This window comes from Monopterus albus, unplaced genomic scaffold, assembly GCF_001952655.1.
Source record: "Monopterus albus unplaced genomic scaffold, M_albus_1.0 scaffold2.1, whole genome shotgun sequence".
Taxonomy (NCBI): Eukaryota; Metazoa; Chordata; class Actinopteri; order Synbranchiformes; family Synbranchidae; genus Monopterus; species Monopterus albus.
In genome coordinates this window covers 6,020,878-6,040,552 of record NW_018127882.1, presented here as the reverse complement: position 1 = coordinate 6,040,552, position 19,675 = coordinate 6,020,878, and the positions used below count along the sequence as shown (strand labels likewise).

General features: G+C 39.9%; 2 protein-coding genes across 2 annotated transcripts; both read right to left on the bottom strand.

Moving 5' to 3' along the window:
* Window positions 1-311: 311 nt before the first annotated feature.
* Window positions 312-6,700, bottom strand: cfl1 (cofilin 1). Its single transcript, XM_020596143.1, has 4 exons — window positions 6,585-6,700; window positions 2,848-3,158; window positions 2,685-2,761; window positions 312-670 (listed from the first exon to the last, which is right to left on the bottom strand). The coding sequence occupies exons 1-4, from the start codon at window positions 6,585-6,587 to the stop codon at window positions 558-560; spliced, it is 504 nt and encodes a 167-aa protein (XP_020451799.1). The 5' UTR covers window positions 6,588-6,700; the 3' UTR covers window positions 312-557.
* A 3,024-nt stretch (window positions 6,701-9,724) lies between these two features.
* LOC109957433 (atlastin-3-like) lies at window positions 9,725-18,341 on the bottom strand. The gene is made up of 12 exons (XM_020595327.1): window positions 18,195-18,341; window positions 16,600-16,704; window positions 16,456-16,506; window positions 16,261-16,317; window positions 16,058-16,150; window positions 15,821-15,959; window positions 15,584-15,711; window positions 13,813-13,869; window positions 13,638-13,709; window positions 12,340-12,531; window positions 11,934-12,173; window positions 9,725-10,320 (listed from the first exon to the last, which is right to left on the bottom strand). The coding sequence occupies exons 1-12, from the start codon at window positions 18,339-18,341 to the stop codon at window positions 10,258-10,260; spliced, it is 1,344 nt and encodes a 447-aa protein (XP_020450983.1). The 3' UTR covers window positions 9,725-10,257.
* Window positions 18,342-19,675: the final 1,334 nt, after the last annotated feature.

Here is a 19,675-nt window from a genome sequence, read left to right as displayed (position 1 = left end):
AAAAAAAAAAAAAAAAGTAGTGTGTGTGTATATATATTTTTAAACCATGTGTCCCCAGAGAAGGTTTTGATACATCTTGTGCAATCAGGAGTGAATTAGTTTATACTATGCCTAGTCTCAACTAAACACAAAAAAACAAAAACAAAAAAAACCTAACTAGAAGTTTGGCAAAAAAAAAAAAGTTGGAACAATGTGTCAAGATTTAATGGCTGGAAAACTAAAAGGTTGTTGCCTGTCCCTTTCTCAGCAAAACCCTTGCACATGAACAATATGAGTATTTAAGTTTTAACATCATCCTCCTTCCTCAGTTGTATCTTAATATTAATGTTTTGTTCATATTCTTTGTTGCTTGAACTGAAATTACAGTATGCATTTTTTTATTTTTTAAACTGTCACTTGACCCCAGATCTACCCATAATATCCCTCCCCAAGAGAGTCCCACAAATGGTGCCGTTTTTGCCTTTGCCCTTCTCCAAACCACACTGGAATGAACAGCTAAACCCAACAGATGTGTCTGAAAGGCCTCAATTGAAGCCGGAGAGTTGGGGGAATAATATTTATATAGGGCAGCCTTCCAGGCTGATTACTGATGAGCCGCCCAGCTTTTCTGCCAGGGTATGCCGGTCTTTGAGGTCTTCCAAACCGTTCACCTGCCACTCGTGCTTAATACCTGGTGGTGGGGAGCAAAATTACACATTACATTTTCAGATGAAAACAATTCTGATTGCATCAAATAAAGAAGTTCTGCTTTCATAATTTCACTTAAAAGTGCAAAAGTATTAAATATACTTAAAGTACTCATTATGCAAAACAGCACATGTATTAATGGATTATAATTGTGTACATCACATTTAACATTGCAGCTGGTAAAGATTAGTGATTGCTAGGAACAAAGGGAACCGAGTCCTACAGGGAGCTGCTCGTTTTCTCTGTGTCCAAATTTCACTGCCTGTGTTCTAAATCTATTTCACCAGGAGAAAGACAGCGCAGCAATGGTCAAGGAAGCTAGAGGGCAAATGAACAGAAGGAGCAGTGCTAGCAAAGAAGTGAATCAGAAAATGCCTTATTTTTCCTGATTGTTTCAGGGCAGTTATATTCTAAAGCAGAAATTAAAAATGGCCACACCTCCACACAACCTACAGGAAGGATTCTGATGGGTCTCTGCCCTGCACCCTCTGTGTAGTTAAGCCCCGGTCAAATGGAGACATGGGCCTTAACTAGATGCACTTTAGCAATTAGATTACACCCACTGACTGTATGCATGTATGTCGACAAACCCACTGTGATGTCACCCACTGGTTTTATAAAGACCAGTTTTGAAGTTCAAGTCTGGCTGTCACCATATTGGTAACACTTCACCCTGCCAACTACGGTTAATCCAAAAATGGGCAAAGAGGGGGAGCCAAATGGAGCTCGCTATAGAGATGGTGACAAGCCACCTATGGCTGTCACTCAAAGTGGCCACGGCCTTCATTGTGAATACATTTTAGTTTAAATGCAATTTAAATGGGCGAGTTATATCAAATTTCACCCCTTGTATAGTTGTCATGCAAGGGGCAACTGTCTTTTGTACCAGGCTGTAAATGTATTTATTTTTACATGTCTAAGTGGACTGACTCCCTTTTCAAACCAGCCTTAAGTGGCCATTTGAGGAACTGCAGGTTTTAGCACTTCTGCATTGGCTTCATTTCTTAGCCTTGGAGGTTGGTGCCAGACTACACCCCACAGGTGGTTTAAAAAAAGAAGAAAAATTGTTTTTGCATAGCTCCATGAAATTAATGGAGCCATAAGATATGGCACCTTTCAAAGAGCTGATATTCCCATCACTAGTAAATAGTGTTATGATTATACAGCATTTTATTTAATTCATCAGATTCTGAAAAGTAATGAAATAAATGTTTAATTCAGTAAGAACTACAATATTTGTCTCAAATGTGAAGTCGAAGTATAAATTAGCAGAAAGTGGAAATACTCAAGTACAAATACCTCAAAACTGTACTTCTGGTTAGATGCTAAACTGCATTTTGTTGCCTTGTACATGGGTAATGACAATAAGGTTGAATCTAATCTTAAGTAAATGTACTTAGTTACTTTACTTTTTACTGATAGACAAGTAGACATTTTCTGGCCAAATACAATATCTGATGAATAAAGATACTTAAAATGGTTGTAAAAACATTCACTCTACTTTTAGCTCAGAGTTTGAGAAAATCTCATAACACCTCAAGGAAATACTGAGCTCTTTAGCTGCAAACTGCTCCACCAGCTGTTCACAAGCTAGTATCCAACTTCACTCAAAGACAATGTACAGTGGGTTAACCAGAGCCTGTCCACCTGCTGTGTTGGGAAATGACAAGTGTGGAGGGAAGCAACCAAAGCTATATGATATGGCCTGAAATCCAAAACCTGAGCTGAAAAACACTAAAATGTTCAGAGAAGAAGGGGGGAGAAAAAAAAAAAAAAAAAAAAAAAAAAAAATTCAGGTGACATCTCTGTCATAGCGTTTGCTTTCACACCGATTCATGATTAATAGAGAAATATTGATAAGTGCAGCTTTAAAGTGGACACTGGGTGTGGTTAAGGCTCCGATCTGTTCAAATTAACATGTCTGCATTAACAACTTCATGATTCATTGACCATTCATCCATCAAACTAAAACCATATATACACACACTGCTACTCACCTTCGAATTTCCTCTTGATAGCATCTTTTGAGCTGGCATAGATCATCTTGCTCTTCAGTGGGGCACTATCTGGAGCCCTGCAAAAGGGGGAAAATGTATTAAAGCCAAAGGTCATCTTTATGAATGAATAAACCCTTTAATGTCTACTACTGACTGCCCTTACCAGAAAATAAAGACCAAGTCCTCCTTCTTTGTTTCTTTGGTCTCATAGGTGGCATCGTACAGAGCGTAGCGGCAGTCGTCTGGGGGCAGCATCTTCACAAAGTGCTGATATGGGTCATGGACGGTGGTTCCCAAGTCACCCTGCAGGATCTCTTTGCCATCATCCAGAACAATATTCTTGAGGTCCTTGCTCAGGCAGAACAGAATGGCCTTCTTCCTCTTTTTCTTCTCATCCTCGTTCGCCTGGGCCTTACGCACCTTCATGTCATTGAAGACGGAGATAACTTCATCTGTGACTTTGACACCAGAGGCCTGTGGAGAGAATCATCGTTTAGTGCATTTACATGGCAGCTGCTCAACTGCAACCACCCATAATTTCATAATGCAATTATTATTATTATTATTAGACAGGTAAACTCCGTATATATACACACACACACACACATACAGTACCAGCATATTAAAAAAATAAATAAAAAAATCGGAGGCAGTAAGGATTTAAAAAAAACCTTTAGATTGAAGAGTCTTCCTAATTTAAACACGTTTTAAATGTAAATGAACACCAAAGATCACTAGCTTCAGGGTGGAGCTGAATGACTGGCTAATTATGCCAAGAATTCTCTAGTCACAGCTTCTCAAAACTGAACATTTGCTAGTTTTCGTAGTATTCAAGTCAAGTATTCAATCAAGTCACATATTAGGGTTTCAGACTGCTGGTCAAAATCAATCTGAATAGTTCAACCTAGGCTTTTGGAAACAGGGACTTCTTGATGTGCTATATACAATTGATTATTCTAGAAAATAGTAAACGTTAAGGAACAGTATTGATATGCCCTCAGTTCTGCAGTGGTAGTTTTGTTGGTGAATTGACAATGGGAGTACAGACATGAAACTGAAGATGGGCCTGAGAGGGCGGCATGTGACTTTCACGCATACACCAGGAAGGCTCCTTACAATGACAACTGATAAGGAGCACCGAGATGCAAAGGTGTGGCCGTGACAGGCTGTTAGCCATGGTGGTGAAGAGTTAAGCAGTGTAATGCAATCTGAAAATGATCCATCTTCACAGCTGATGCAAATGAAACCAACGCTGATGATTCAGTCAGCATGAATTTTCAATTCAGTCTCAAATATGAAGTCTGATCGTACCGGGGGCGGGGGGGGATGTGGCCATTGCTGCTTTGTCCAAAGTCCACCTCTAGTATGAATAAGACAACTTTAACAGGTGTACATGTGACTGTGGCGGGACCGGCATGTCTAAAAAAAAAAAAAATTGCACAGAGAATTTGTCTAAGCAGAGGGAGCCGTCCTGTGTCTTGACCATAAAGATGACCATATGGGTGAGGGTGTGGTTAAGACTCAAGTGTCTGGTTCAGTCTCAGACAATGGGGCATCTGTTGGAATACAGAATACAAGTCATGTCGCCAAGTCACAGCAGCTCCATAAACCCCCTCAGTCATGTCTTCTGACTCCGTAACAGGAAAATGCAGCCTCAGAAGATTGAAGAAAACTGCTACCTACAGCAGTGTGTCAACAGAAAAATGATAACAATGAAAAAGGAAATAATGGGGCAGGAAAGACAGAAAAAGAACCCAACTGCAAGGCAGCACGGGCAGGCACTGCGTGTTTGCTCAGGGCGTAAAAAAGGCCTGTGTGAGATAACGGTGAATTTTAGAGTAATAATTAACCAGCTAAAAAGTGCATACACTTCCTTAATGCCTCCAACAATAACAGGCCGAGCATTATACTGTGATATTTTTCCATATTCCTTGTTACTGCCTTTTACAAATATATGCTTAAGTTTCTATACATGACATTTGTTTAACTACATTCTTCATCCATGGTGCTGCCCAGAAATGATCATGACCATCTGCTTTGCATGCGTTTTTCCTGTGCACTAAAATGAATCAAAGTATCTTTATGTTTCCACTTCATCCTCTCCATTCTTAGTTTAGCCCAATTTGCCATGATGTAGTTTATATTCTTTTTATTTTGATGTTCTTGCATCAAGTCAATATCACCAGGGTGATCAGTAATCTCTCACCTTATCTAATCCTAACCATGGTTACTTTTCTTTATATGAGTCAAGGTTCAAGTGACTCAGAACAATTGTGGTCACAGTCCAAGTCTCAAATTCCTTTGCATACGTTAACACTACAAGCCTCAGAGGCCATTACCATATGTGTCAAACAGCAGCAAAACACAAACCAAATAGGTTTATATTCAAACTACTAAAGTAAAAATAGACAAAAAAGTAAAGTGTGCAGCAGGCTGATTGTTAATACTGCAGAGTCAGCAATTAAAGGCAAGCAGAACACTGATGTTAAACTGTGCTATAAAAATTATGCTACAGGTATTCAGTTCTATAACTTTTTATGTTACGTATTATAGCGATGCTCAAAAATAACATTCTGCTTTATTTGTACCTACTTCAAATATATGTTGATGCTGCTTTTGCACTTTTACTTAAAGTAACATTTTGAATGCAAGACATTTACTTGAAAGCTGCATTTTTACATTGTGATATTATTTTTCCTTAAAGTATCTAATTAAGTCTTCCACCACACTAGCAATGAGCGTGAAAGACCGTACAAATTAAATGCGCAGCTAAAAAAAAATATGCGCATCATCGACCATGAAGAACCAGGGACAGCGGCCCATTAGCTGCAGCTAGCGGATCCAACGCTGCCACACTGGAGCTACATAAGTGATCATTTTACCAAATATTTCTTACATCCTAATAAATACGTTGCAGACCTCTCACCTAGCAGATGTCAGTAAATTAAATCTAACCGCAGATCCGTTATAATACGCACGACTGCAAACAAAATGGTCTTTGCACCAAATTCAGGGTGGGGCCATGAATGCAGCACACGCACGTGTGCGCTAGCTTGCTATATAAAGGCAAAACTGTGCTCAAACGTCTGTCAATTCACACATTTACTGTCAAAGCGCAATTTAATCATAACCCTACAATGCACCGATTTAGTATAAGTGTGGGCCAACGTCTACCTGATTTGAAGCACGCAGCCAACCACAGTGTAAAATACAGTGAGCGAGGGAGCGGTGTACAGACAAAGAACCAGAAAATCACAGCTAACGTTAGTGCAGCCATAATGGGTGTCATTTTCTGGCTTTGCTAACGTAGCTAACAATACCGTTAGCTAACCTAGCCCGGGGCGCTGCTGCACCTGCCAGGGCTGCGGTGTTATCAAGTGGAAGTAGCGAGGAGTACAGGTGAAATAACGGAAACATGATGCAGTAAACACACCGCGGAGCAGCGTAATAACGGTGTGGTTGACATTAACGCAGACGAGGCCCTCTGTACCACGGCTTTTTGTCAGCGAAACACGGCTAGATGAACGAAATGGTGCCAGTTACAGGGGGCCATCGGTCGTTTATCCGGTCTGTTAGCAAATTATCTTAAGAAAACAGCGCACACTAAATTCGCTGAATGTAATGAATGTAAATGCGGCTTCGTCGTGACCTGAGAAAGCATTACAGCTGTCCATCCTGTCGCTCAACGGGGCTGCTCACCGCCTAGCCCCGGCGCTAGGAGTAGCTCCTGCGGCACAACCGGCTTTCCATGGTTGATGCTAAAATCGGTCATCTATTCCAGAAGCACAAAATGACTATCCTCGCATTTTGAGATTAAGTGTGAGACACGGTGGAAGTAGCCTGAGTTAACGTGTGATATAAAATAAATAAATAAATAAAATAAAACAGCATTACACCTACCATGGCTGAAGATTTGGATCGGTCAGCGGCTCCGTACAAATTGAATGGACTGTGGTGATGAATCGATGCTCTCGTTCACACTTGGGCTCCACATGAACGTGCCTATATGGGCGAGCGACGTGCACGAGCAGAGGCGCACGTCTGTGAACCAAGAGGGTCCGGTGGTTTTGTTTGCTAGTGATTAATGTACTTTTGTCACTTGTGATTCTAATATAATTATTCATTTGAGTAATCAATATTGTAAAAAAAATAAAAATAAATAAAAAAGGTAATAACCTACAACAAAGTAATATTAATTTTACCAGGTAGCCTAAAAGAAAGACCTAAATTCTATCATATTTTTGACTGATGTTATTAAAACGTGATAATACCTGGCATCCCTTCAGTGGAACAATACTTCGACTTTTTTGTATGTTTTACATGTTTGTTTTTCGTTTCCTTGCAATATTCGTATAGTCTATTATTTATTCTTTCATTGGCGGTGGCGAGCTGCATGCATGAACAAACCAAACATACCAAATGGATAGCGGAGAGCATTATGGGAAAATGTATGCTAATTATGTAGCACTTTAGTAAACCTAGAAATCCCTGGAAATATCTGATATACCAGTCTATATTATAAGATTATTTAACAGTGCTCCATTTGTTCTTGATTAATAGAACTACCATGAAGATTATCCTTGAGGCTTTCAGGACCGCACAGGCTATTTCAAGATGATCTGCGGTTACAGGCTACCGTTATAATTATTATTAAATTGTTTTTATTTTAACCTTTTTTAAAAACAAGTTTGATTCATTAAATAACATTTTTATATATCTTTTTGTATGTGCCCACCATTATGAACAGCAGTGCAATATGAGTATAGGACTGAATACGTGCTTTAAATTATTACACCAATGGCGTGAGGGGTGGTTAATAAATAACACGGTGGTGATGCTGTTTTGACCAACATTCAGTAGGCACACAGGCGCACAGCGGTTTCCAGGATGGAAGGAAATTCTCCGCCATTAATGTCCCTCTCTCCCTCCTGTCTCCTGCCCACCCCTCCCCTCTCCCCCTCTATCCCTCCTGTCTCCTGCCCACCCCTCCCCTCTACCCCTCTATCCCTCCTGTCTCCCCTTCCCTGCCGTTTTTGTTGAACTCACTTCCAAATATGGAAGCGAAAGGCGAGCGGCGGCGGTAGGTGCACGCGCCTCGTTCCCAGCGCGCGGAGGGTCGGGCTGACGGTGATCACCATATATGGAAACAAGGGACACGAGATTCGCTATAGCAGATTTTCAAAGGGCACCCTGTCTAGATAGAGAAGGACACAGAGGGTCTTGAGGATGACTTCCACAGTCGGAAATGGAGGAGCGGAACATCCTGTATACATACATATGTGTGAAATGCATTTTTATATTTATAATATCTATACAGAAGTTTCTACAATATTCCCTACCTAGCACAATGCTTCACTGCTTTTGTTGTACTGCTACTTTATTCAGTACATTAGTGAAGTTTAATATAATCTGATATAATTTGAGTCACGTATTTAAGGAAAAGGATTAAACTCGGAATCCTGACTTTAATCTCACAATTATAACTTTTTTTCTCCCCTCACAATTCTTATTCTGAGAATAAACTCAGGATTCTGAGTTTGCATTACTCAAATTTTGTATAGTGGCCCTAATATTCTTCCATAAATATTTAAGTGTAATCTGAAACTGAACATTTTGTGGCTGCACAATTACTTCTAATGACTTTCTCAATGAAGTATATGCTTGACAGAAGTAGTATTTATGTAAAATGTGTGAAATTGAAAATAATATTCAGTGTTTATCATCAGTTTTTCCAGACAATTGTTTTTAATGTGAATCTAGTGTGTGATATTTTACATCCTCTTTTTGGTTTTATACAACCTTTATCTGACTTAAAACTTCATCCTTGATGATATGTTACAAAATAAAAAAAAGTGAATACAATAAAGAGTCATCAATAGTGTCAATCTCTGTTTATTCTTTATAAAACAGCATTTCTCAAGTCAAGGCCATCATTACCCTGCAACACATGATTACACTAGCTGTTACTACAATATTGCATGCATTTTATTCACTTTTGGAATGAGCAGTATACAAAAAAAAGCACCAAAGAGGTTGAAGTGCAAAAGAAAGTGCATAAAATGTCCTCCAGTGGAAAGGAACAGGCACGGGATGTGCAAAATGATCATGGACTGAGAATCCTCCATAATTATACTGTCATTTTGGCCCTGTATTCTTATGATGCTGACCCACACTATCATGAAATTACAATGTGATTAAAGCATTCAGCCTTTTGTGTTTCCACTCTGTGCTATAGCACAAAAATGTTAATTGTTGAATTGCACAATGCAGAATTATTACACACTACAGGATCATGCTTTTGCTCCCAGGTCATTTAAAAGACAACATTTTCTATTCCACTTTTCCAATCCAGTGCTTCAGAACGAATATGCATTCATCATACTCAGAGATGTAGTTGCAAATAATCAGTCTTTTAATCCAATGCCTGATTAGTTCTGAGCTGGCCTGAGAAGCCCTGCTTGGCTCCAGAAATGAAAACTAAAATCTACTAGACCCACTGTGCAGTCTACTTTTTCATTCTCTGTATGACTGATTTTTGAAAAATAAAGCTGATTGGATAAATGGCTTCACATAAACAAAAAACAAAGAAACATACCATTGCAAAGGTATCATTTTTCCTTTCCTGTAATATGGCTTAATTACATGTTATGCAACCATTGCACATAAATAATTTGAAACAAAGCTGCAAGCATGCAATAGTATTGAGCTGTACTGATAGTTGTGCATAGTTATTACCCCCCCCCAAGAAAAAGTTTGTCATATAAAGAAAAAAAAAAGATGTTGTACACTGATGTGTTTTTATAAATACCTAATTTGGTGTTTTATGACTGAGCTCACTGCATTTGGTGCCATTTCTAAATTTACACAGGAATAAAACCTGCAGAATATAGGTTCCTATGTTTTAGCTTACATTTACTGATGTTTGATGTGAAGGCCGAAGTTTAACAGAAATACTTAAAGGTAACTCTTTGGCTAAACAGGTGCTAGTCTTATTATGTTGGACGTTCAGCACCTTTGAGTTGTACAACAATGTCTGTCAAAGCATTTAAAAAGCTTCTGCACTCAACAAAGTGTCAAAGTGTGAACCCTCCTCTAATATAAAGCAAATCCACAAACTGAATGGAATGTTTTAAGGCAAGTGAGTGAAAAAAAACAAACAAAAAAAACAAACAAACAAAGAAATATATAGAAATGTATACGCTTACTAGCCAGAATTTTTAAAGGTAATTAAACTTTGCTTGAAAAAGCACCCTGACTACCCCCAACTGAGAAATACATAGCCATGAAATAAAAAATAAAGTACTTTATAAATTTAAAGGCAAACACTGACTTGTCTTTTAAGATCAATTGTAAACTCGTAAAATGATGACTGTCAATTTGCAGTATCAAATCTATGGCAGATTGATGTGTGTAATAACAGAGATGCTGGTGAAACCTGTGTCAATGTGCTTCAGCTGCATGTTTGTGTCAGCAGGTAGCAGGATAAGGCTTTAGTGCTTAATGTTTGCTTGTGTGCTGTGCTGATTGCACTGGATCGAGATTATGATCGTTCAGAGGTTGTTGGGTTTTTTTTTTAACTGGATTTCTTCTTGTTACCAGCGCTCGTCTCTCTTGACTTGTTCAGCAGCATGGTGGCCTAAAAACAGGGAATAAAGACAGTTCAAGTGCTTCTTGAAACATTTACTCACTTCAGTTTTTCTGTGTGGTTGATTCACTGAAACCTCTCTAGCCTCATCAGCCACATTTTAACCCTGCAGCGAGGATGCGGTCGATCAATTCAAACCACTTCTGCTTTTCTGTTAGCAGTGAACTGTCAGGGCCTTTAGGCTGTTGCTAGGTTCATTTCCTGTTTGTGCTATGTTCATGCTAGGTACACTTCATACATTTTTAATTGTTTTATGTAAAAGACTATGTATAAATATAAAAAAAACAAATGACTATATGTTATGTGAAAGAGGTTGTAACAGCATATGTATTAATTATACAGCCATATATACTTTTTGGCCTTTATTAGCTCATTGTTGTGGTTTTATAACACACATTTAATGTGTGGTTCAGTCTTACTACTCTTTCTGTCAAGCACCCAGCAGGTTTACTCCAATGTGATGTTTAAAGTTACTCCACTCTTAATTTTCTTTCTGCCCATATCGGATATATGCTGCGTCTCAATTCAGGGGATGCATCCTCGAAGGCTGCATCTGAAGACCGACTGCACAATAGCGTCATGACAAGGCCATCTCATTTCGAAGGCTCCTTCAAATGTGTCCAAGAAATGCATCCTTCTTTTGCTGGGCATTGAAGGCTCCAAAATCTTTCATGGCTCAATCTATTCAAAGCTTCTTTGTGCACCGGAAGAAAGTAGAGCAGCTGTCAAGGTTGCAACGCCCATGGTCCGGCCTTTGCAGTCTACGATGGCTACATAGGCCACACCTTAGCAGACCCTGTCCTCTGAATTGAGACACAGCTCTGGTATGTGATACCACAAGCCCCTCCTAACTGCTCTTTGCCCCTCCCACCACATTCTGTTTCCTAGCGACGATGAAAAGTACAGATGCTTGGTTGCAACAAATGGTACAAAATGCAGCAGCCAGTCTGAAGCTAGTTTTAGTTGACTAACGAGTAAATTTATCACTTCAGTAGAACACTCTGTTTACTGCTTATGTGAAACAAAGCACTAATGTTACACAAAGCTCGACTTAGTCCCAGACAATAAAAGAGAATAAGACAATAAAATATCATGGCTGTCTGTCCTTCGGCTTTGATAGGCTTCCTCTTTCCTTCTTGTGGCTGAAAATTGAGCAATAAAGTTTTAAAGCATTTTCAGATGCAAAATCAGTAGAACTGTGTCTGAGTATTTCTGAGCTAAAGGAACCCTGACGGCCTGTGAAGTGGCCACATAACCACTGGCATTTTTCTGATGACAACAAATTCTTTACTAATCTTGCAAATAATCAGAATCAGAATCAGAGGCCAGACGCGACCCGATCTAGATCAAAGACAAGTGCTTTTCATACTGCCAATTAAACAGCACCAAAACACTGCACGTATGTCTATGTGTTAAACAGTTTTTGAAGGTCTTCATGTCACAGTGGCTCTGTATTAAGCAAAAGCCATTTCAGTGACATTTTTGTCATTGTTCTTAACATCAATTGCTCCCTCTAGTGGCCTTAATATGTGCCTGGAGGGGAAAAACATTATTGTGATGACATAAAAGCTCTGAATGCCATACACCAGGCCTACTATTCTCACCTGCTCCAGGACGACACCTGCAGCCTGGTCAATGGCTCCTCCCACATTCCGGTACCGACCAGAGAAGCGGATGAAGGCCCACATCAACATGGCCACCATGGCCATGCCCAGAGTACAGTCGCACACCAAGGCGAAGCTTGACAGGCCGACAAAGAGAAACACACCCGACACCAAGTACAGGAGGCACACCAGGACAAACAACACTGCAGGCGTCCGGAAGGCGCTGAAGATATTTTTTGACTTTTACAGCAAAGAGAAAAGAAGAGAAATTATTTAACAATCCTGCAACTGCCCCCAAACTACCACACATGCAAAAATGATACATTAAATATCAGAATCTAAGAGGGAATTTCTTTTAATTTTTGTATATTAAAGTTAATGTTTTGTTTATGGAGTAGTCTCCAACCTCATTGTGTTTGCTGAATGACTCCCACATCTCCTTCAGCTGCTGTTCCAGCTGTGCTTGGTAACGGTCACAAAACTCCTTTCCGCCCATTTTCTTAGTGGACGAGAAGCTGTGAAGAGCCTCTTGGAAGTAAAAGTGGTGCTTCTCCTCCAGAGATTCAGGAGCCACATAGGGCAGGTCGCCCCCACACATCTTAGAAAGAGGAAAACAAAGAGACTGAAGAAGGCAGGAACACACATTTCAACTGCAGTGAATATGATTTGATCGGACCGAGCTGGGCCTGCTCTGTTCTGGTCTGGGTCAGCTGATGCTGACAGTCAGCAGATAAACTCGTGCTGTGTGTGGGTTATGTACACATTCTAATCTTTTCAGATCCAGTCATCACTTGTGTCGTCTGAGGAATTATCAGTAAACAAAGAAAAAAAAAAAAGGTGAGCAAAAAGGTTTGTGGGTGCACTGGATGAGCGAAATAAGGGAAACTCAGCACTTTCTTCTCTCATTTTTGGGCTGCTTCTGTAGCACAAACTCACCTGCATTTAAAGAGTGCAAGCTGCCGGTTGCCGTCCAATTTTGTTTTGCAACAAGGACAAGCAACAACTGGCGTTCTCACAGAAACTTCAGTCATGAATGGCCAGTCGTTGAACGTGTTTTCTAGTATATTTACTCAGTCTTAACCTTTATGCTCCTTTAGGGCTGTTTCAGACTCTACGCAAACTATGTAAACGCAAAGGTCACACAAGTATTTATGTACATATGCAATGGCTACCCAGCGTCTTGGCCGATGTGATACAGCGCTCACCCAATAGGGGGCAACTTCACACAGCCTGACAGTACAGTAGAATGACATCACAGTGTTTGCAATAATGCCCCTATTGGAAAAGTGAAATAACACTTGCGTTGCATTACAAATTTTTGGATGACACATTTTGCTACACTGGTAAGCATCAAACCCACCTTGCGCAGCTGGAAGCATGTGCACCTAATAGAGCCCTTTATGTGGAAGTTGGTGGAGAAAATCATTGTGTGTGGTTTGTCTAGTCTCTGTAGGTTTCAACTAATCTTCAAGTTTGTCCCAAGCTTAAAGAAGGAAAGCTTGTAGTCAAAACTTAATAACTATTACCAGTTTCTTATAAACATAATATTAGATTGTTATCTATCCTTCCTATGTTGATTAACAAGGAAACAAACTCTATTGTTTAACCTCCTGGGGAAACATACTCTCAAGATGTTGCCAATGATTATCACTTGTGCGAGGATTAGTGATTAATGCGTTGCCTTTCACAGCTAAGTTAGCCCACCTTCTCCATGTTTTTGTAATATTGATCTTTGGCGGTCGCCACAGCTGCCAGGTTGTTGGCCTCTGCTGTAGCCTGATGAGACAAACAAGAGTGAACAAGAAAAATAAGTCAAAATTATTGTTTGCCCTTGTTTAATAGGGGGGTGGCTTGTGCATTATGTTAATCCTGCACATACCATGAGCATAGTCTTTGGCTCTGGTAATTGTTCTCCCTGGTAAATCTTGATGTAAGCCTGGTAAGACAAAACTTACAGTATTAGATATGAAAAACGGGTTCAGGTTTATCCAGGTTACATACAGTGCCTTGCGAAAGTATTCGGCCCCCTTGAACTTTGCGACCTTTTGCCACATTTCAGGCTTCAAACATAAAGATATAAAACTGTAATTTTTTGTGAAGAATCAACAACAAGTGGGACACAATCATGAAGTAGAACGAAATTTATTGGATATTTCAAACTTTTTTAACAAATAAAAAAACTGAAAAATTGGGCGTGCAAAATTATTCAGCCCCTTTACTTTCAGTGCAGCAAACTCTCTCCAGAAGTTCAGTGAGGATCTCTGAATGATCCAATGTTGACCTAAATGACTAATGATGATAAATAGAATCCACCTGTGTGTAATCAAGTCTCCGTATAAATGCACCTGCACTGTGATAGTCTCAGAGGTCCGTTTAAAGTGCAGAGAGCATCATGAAGAACAAGGAACACACCAGGCAGGTCCGAGATACTGTTGTGGAGAAGTTTAAAGCCGGATTTGGATACAAAAAGATTTCCCAAGCTTTAAACATCCCAAGGAGCACTGTGCAAGTGATAATATTGAAATGGAAGGAGTATCAGACCACTGCAAATCTACCAAGACCTGGCCGTCCCTCTAAACTTTCAGCTCATACAAGGAGAAGACTGATCAGAGATGCAGCCAAGAGGCCCATGATCACTCTGGATGAACTGCAGAGATCTACAGCTGAGGTGGGAGACTCTGTCCATAGGACAACAATCAGTCGTATACTGCACAAATCTGGCCTTTATGGAAGAGTGGCAAGAAGAAAGCCATTTCTTAAAGATATCCATAAAAAGTGTCGTTTAAAGTTTGCCACAAGCCACCTGGGAGACACACCAAACATGTGGAAGAAGGTGCTCTGGTCAGATGAAACCAAAATCGAACTTTTTGGCAACAATGCAAAACGTTATGTTTGGCGTAAAAGCAACACAGCTCATCACCCTGAACACACCATCCCCACTGTCAAACATGGTGGTGGCAGCATCATGGTTTGGGCCTGCTTTTCTTCAGCAGGGACAGGGAAGATGGTTAAACTTGATGGGAAGATGGATGGAGCCAAATACAGGACCATTCTGGAAGGAAACCTGATGGAGTCTGCAAAAGACCTGAGCCTGGGACGGAGATTTGTCTTCCAACAAGGCAATGATCCAAAACATAAAGCAAAATCTACAATGGAATGGTTCACAAATAAACATATCCAGGTGTTAGAATGGCCAAGTCAAAGTCCAGACCTGAATCCAATTGAGAATCTGTGGAAAGAACTGAAAACTGCTGTTCACAAATGCTCTCCATCCAACCTCACTGAGCTCGAGCTGTTTTGCAAGGAGGCATGGGCAAAAATTTCAGTCTCTCGATGTGCAAAACTGATAGAGACATACCCCAAGTGACTTACAGCTGTAATCGCAGCAAAAGGTGGCGCTACAAAGTATTAACTTAAGGGGGCTGAATAATTTTGCATGCCCAATTTTTCAGTTTTTTATTTGTTAGAAAAGTTTGAAATATCCAATAAATTTCGTTCCACTTCATGATTGTGTCCCACTTGTTGTTGATTCTTCACAAAAAATTACAGTTTTATATCTTTATGTTTGAAGCCTGAAATGTGGCAAAAGGTCGCAAAGTTCAAGGGGGCCGAATACTTTTGCAAGGCACTGTACATGGAGGAGATGTTACCTTGAACAACTCAAGCAGGCCTCTGCAAGTGACTTTGTTTCCATTGATCTCTTTCTCAGCCAGATAGTCTGGATGTAGCAGTTTAGGAATCAGTCTCCCCAGCTCTTCTTTGAACTCTGGCGCCACATCTGACATCGTACGTGTAACAAGAGTTAGGACAACACTCAGCATATTGGGCATGCTGCTAAATAACAAGGCCAAACACAGAAGAACAGTATGGAAAATGTGTGATCTTACCACTAAGTTGTCCTCGAAAAGAAGGGCTGGTGGCCACCCTCAACCCAGGGTGAGGTAACAAGAAGCAGGAAATTTTGGTGAAGCATGAGTGGATGTGCTCCCTCACTGTTTGCAGCTCCTCATGCTGGGCCTCCTTAACCTTTAAAAGTCAAGAGAATACTTGGGTGAAATCCAAAACTCGTGCCAACTAAGCGTTTTTATTATATTGTTCCCGGTCAACAAGGCATCACTGGTTACCTGTAACCGTTTATCCAGGAACTGATTGCCTCCTTTAAACCCATAAGTGTATTCATAGGGAAAGCTCCAATCCCTGATGAGGAACATCAAAGACTGTACGAGGAACGAGAAGGCATTAAACAAAAATATCATTTTATAAAAAACATCAAACAAAGCAAGAACAAAATCACCAACAGTGCATCAAATTTTGTGGTTTCTCTTACCTGAAAAGGTTTCTGAAAGATTTCATCCATGGCAAGACGACCATACTCCGTGAACAACTGTGTGGGAGAGGAGGAGGAAGAGGAAGCAGCCATTATGCAAAACTAATACTGAGATGCAAATGTTAGAAGAGCACCTAAAGTTGAGCAGTGAATTTACTGAAACACCCTTCTGTCCTCCATCATCAAAGTGCAGACCTGTAGCTGCTGCAGGTCGTCCTCCTGAATGTTCTGGGACAGATTGTAGATCTACAATAGAGAATCAGTGTCAGCTCTGATAGTTCTTAGTACCAGCATAATGGCAAATTATTACACCAGCAATAGTCGTCGGAGATCAGTCACCTGTATCGAGCTGGTCATGGTGCTGAGGGCAAAGATGGTGGCGCAGTCCTTCACGGTGGACTCGTCATCGAAAGCCCCCTGAGTGTCCATCAACACTACTGCCACCTACAGCAGCGGAAAGACAAAGCATACAACATGGGGTCTTTGTTTTTTTGAACAGGGATGTTTTGAGAAAGAATACTGTAATTTGTGTTAAAATAAAATCCTTTTAAAAAATAGTTTTTAAATGAAAAATACCCTTCAAGTCATAAGCAAATAAAAATACAAAAAAATAGCTCAGAGGTATAAATAGTGTTTGGCAGCATTAGTGTAACAGTACAGTCGACCTACAGGCATGGTCTCCTTTTAAGGAAGCTGCAAGGAATCTTATTTTCATTATAGAGTATTTTTCCAGAAACTATTTATTGTTAAAGCTATAGTATGTAACCTTTTATGAATTTTTTTTTTTTGTAGAAATCTGCTCCAAAACTTGTCTTAATGTGGAGAGGTGCTGTTGAAGCCTCCTGTGACCCAACATCACACCATCTGTAAAAAAGCTGAAGCTGAAAAGAGGATGGCTTCTACAACAGGACAATGATCCTAAACATACCTCGAAATCCACTATGGAATACCTCAAGAGACGCAGGCTGAAGGTTTTGGAATGGCCATCACAGTCCCCTGATTTAAACATCATTGGAAATTTGTGGGTAGATCTTAAAAGAGCTGTGCATGCAAGACGACCAAAGAATATTACAGAACTAGAAGCCTTTTGCAAGGAAGAATGGGAGAAGATCCCAAGTACAAGAATTGAAAGACTTTTAGCTGGCTATGAAAAGTGTTTGCAAGCTGTGATATCTGCCAGAGGAGGTGTTACTAAGTACTGATTGTGTAGGGTGCCCAAACTTTTGCACCATGCCATAATAATGTTTTTATTTTTTATTTTTGTTCAATTTATGGCATAAGAAGTAACTATGCATCACTGTTTGCAGAAAATATTGTGCATTTTTTCCATTTCCAAGAGAAACTGTCTTAACATCTGTTCAAATAAAAAATCACCAAAATCTGTTATTTATCAAGGGGTGCCTAAACTTTTGCATAAGACTGTATTAGCTTCTAAAAGGTTTTTGAGCGGGACTGGCCTCCCTAACCAATCAGAGATTGTCAATAGGTGCTTTCGGACAGAAGGAACTTTTTCATAGTTTACAGAACAGTTAGACAAAGTACAACTACATTACCGAACCTGCTGCCACTACGACCCGACCCTGGATAAGCGGCAGAAAATAGAAATGAACAAAGTACCCCCTTTTGCATGTGCAGAACACAGGGACTGAGAATGATAATAGTCCTTAGAACACCAGCTTGAGAGACTTTTTTTAGCTCCTACTTCAGGTTTGGTACTCTCCAAGCACAATAGGCACCAGAACGACATTGACTGCAGTGGCACTAACTGTCACCAGTGGCATGGGGAGCTGCGGTCCGCCAATGACACCCTCTGCAGAGGGTTAGTGGATGACTATATAGTCAGCCACGTCTACTACAAAGCAGAATTTTTCCAGTAAATAGTGCTTTAATTGTCAGCATATGTTGCATAAATACATGAAGTAAAATGTGAGAACCTCTGATCCATCACTCTTTGGGATGAGGAACACTTCACTCCACAGCTGGATGCCAGTCGTCTCTGGTTCTGAGCCCCCTCTCCAAGAGAACCCAGTCAGCGGCTCATCATCCCGACCCAGCCAGTTTTCATCATCCTGCAGAAACATATTACACTTTCAAGACTTGTCAGGGGCAAGCTGAGACTTTTCAAGGACACTCAGTGTATCTAAATCTTATTCAAAACATTAGACATGCCTCGTCATGTGCTTTTGAAAATATAGCAGCAGCAATTCTGACCTGAATTGTAAACGGATCTCACTGTTCTGCATAATTTACAACACAAGAAAGTAGGGTGGAGACCAGAATCAGGTCATCATTATCTCCCCAGTCAGTGATTCTTTTGACTTCACTGTGTAAATGACAGAAAGATTAAAATGCAGCCAAAGTTCAACCTGACACTGGTGCTAGAAGAAACTGAGTTCTCATAATCAATGAGATTTATCAATGAGCACACAAATGTCAGGCAGGAAGTCAGTTTTTAAAATATGAACAGAAAACCCATACAGAACACATCATTTCATTGCATATGGACACCATTCCTTGTTAGAGGTAATGACTAAGCAGTCAATTATTCCTACTCAGACAACTAGTTCACATATTACAACAGGGATGGGCATTAATGTGGATTTACTGGATGTATAATTAGGTCATTTTCCAGGGTATCACACCTTGAACACAAGACGAGGAACCTGCTGTGAAGTCCTTGCTGTTCTCTTACTGTGTGGAAGTGTGGGGGCCGACCTTTAAAATGACTGTAAAATTCAATAGTCTTAATAAAAAAAAGAGTCATACCAATTACTAATAAGGCTGGTTACTACGATCATACACATTTACTGTTTTTCAAGTCCTACATAATGAAATGTAAAGATCTGGTGTAGCATAAAATAATGCAAATAATGTTCAGAGCAAAATTAAAGTTGCTCCCAGACTGTATACAAGAGTTCTTTTTAACACAAGAGAGCAAATATGATTTGTTGGTAAGTTTATTGTACAAAAAGCTAAAAAAGGGATTAAAAGGAGGTGTATTTCTTTTGTTGGGGTTAAATTGTGAAATAACGTTGACATAAATGTGCAGTTTACTTTTGGTTTTCAAAAGAATGGTTTATAAAGCTATGTTTGATAGCTTCAAATGTCAGTGATTTTTTTCTTTTGATTTTACTGAGGGGAGGTTAATAGATAAGAATTTAGGCTAAAGAAAAGCATCTAATCCTCACAGCAGACAAGCTGGAAGCAGACAGTGTTGCCACTAACTGACTTAAATGAATAATTCATTATCAAAATAGTTGCAGAACAATTATATGTTGAATGATTAACCAGTCAAATGGCAACACTTCAGCATCATCAATTTCAGGAGAGGGATCTTGGCCTCTGAGTTTTGCTGTACAATACATGTGGAGAGGTGAGACACTGAAAGATCATGTTACAGAGCGGCTCACCTTTC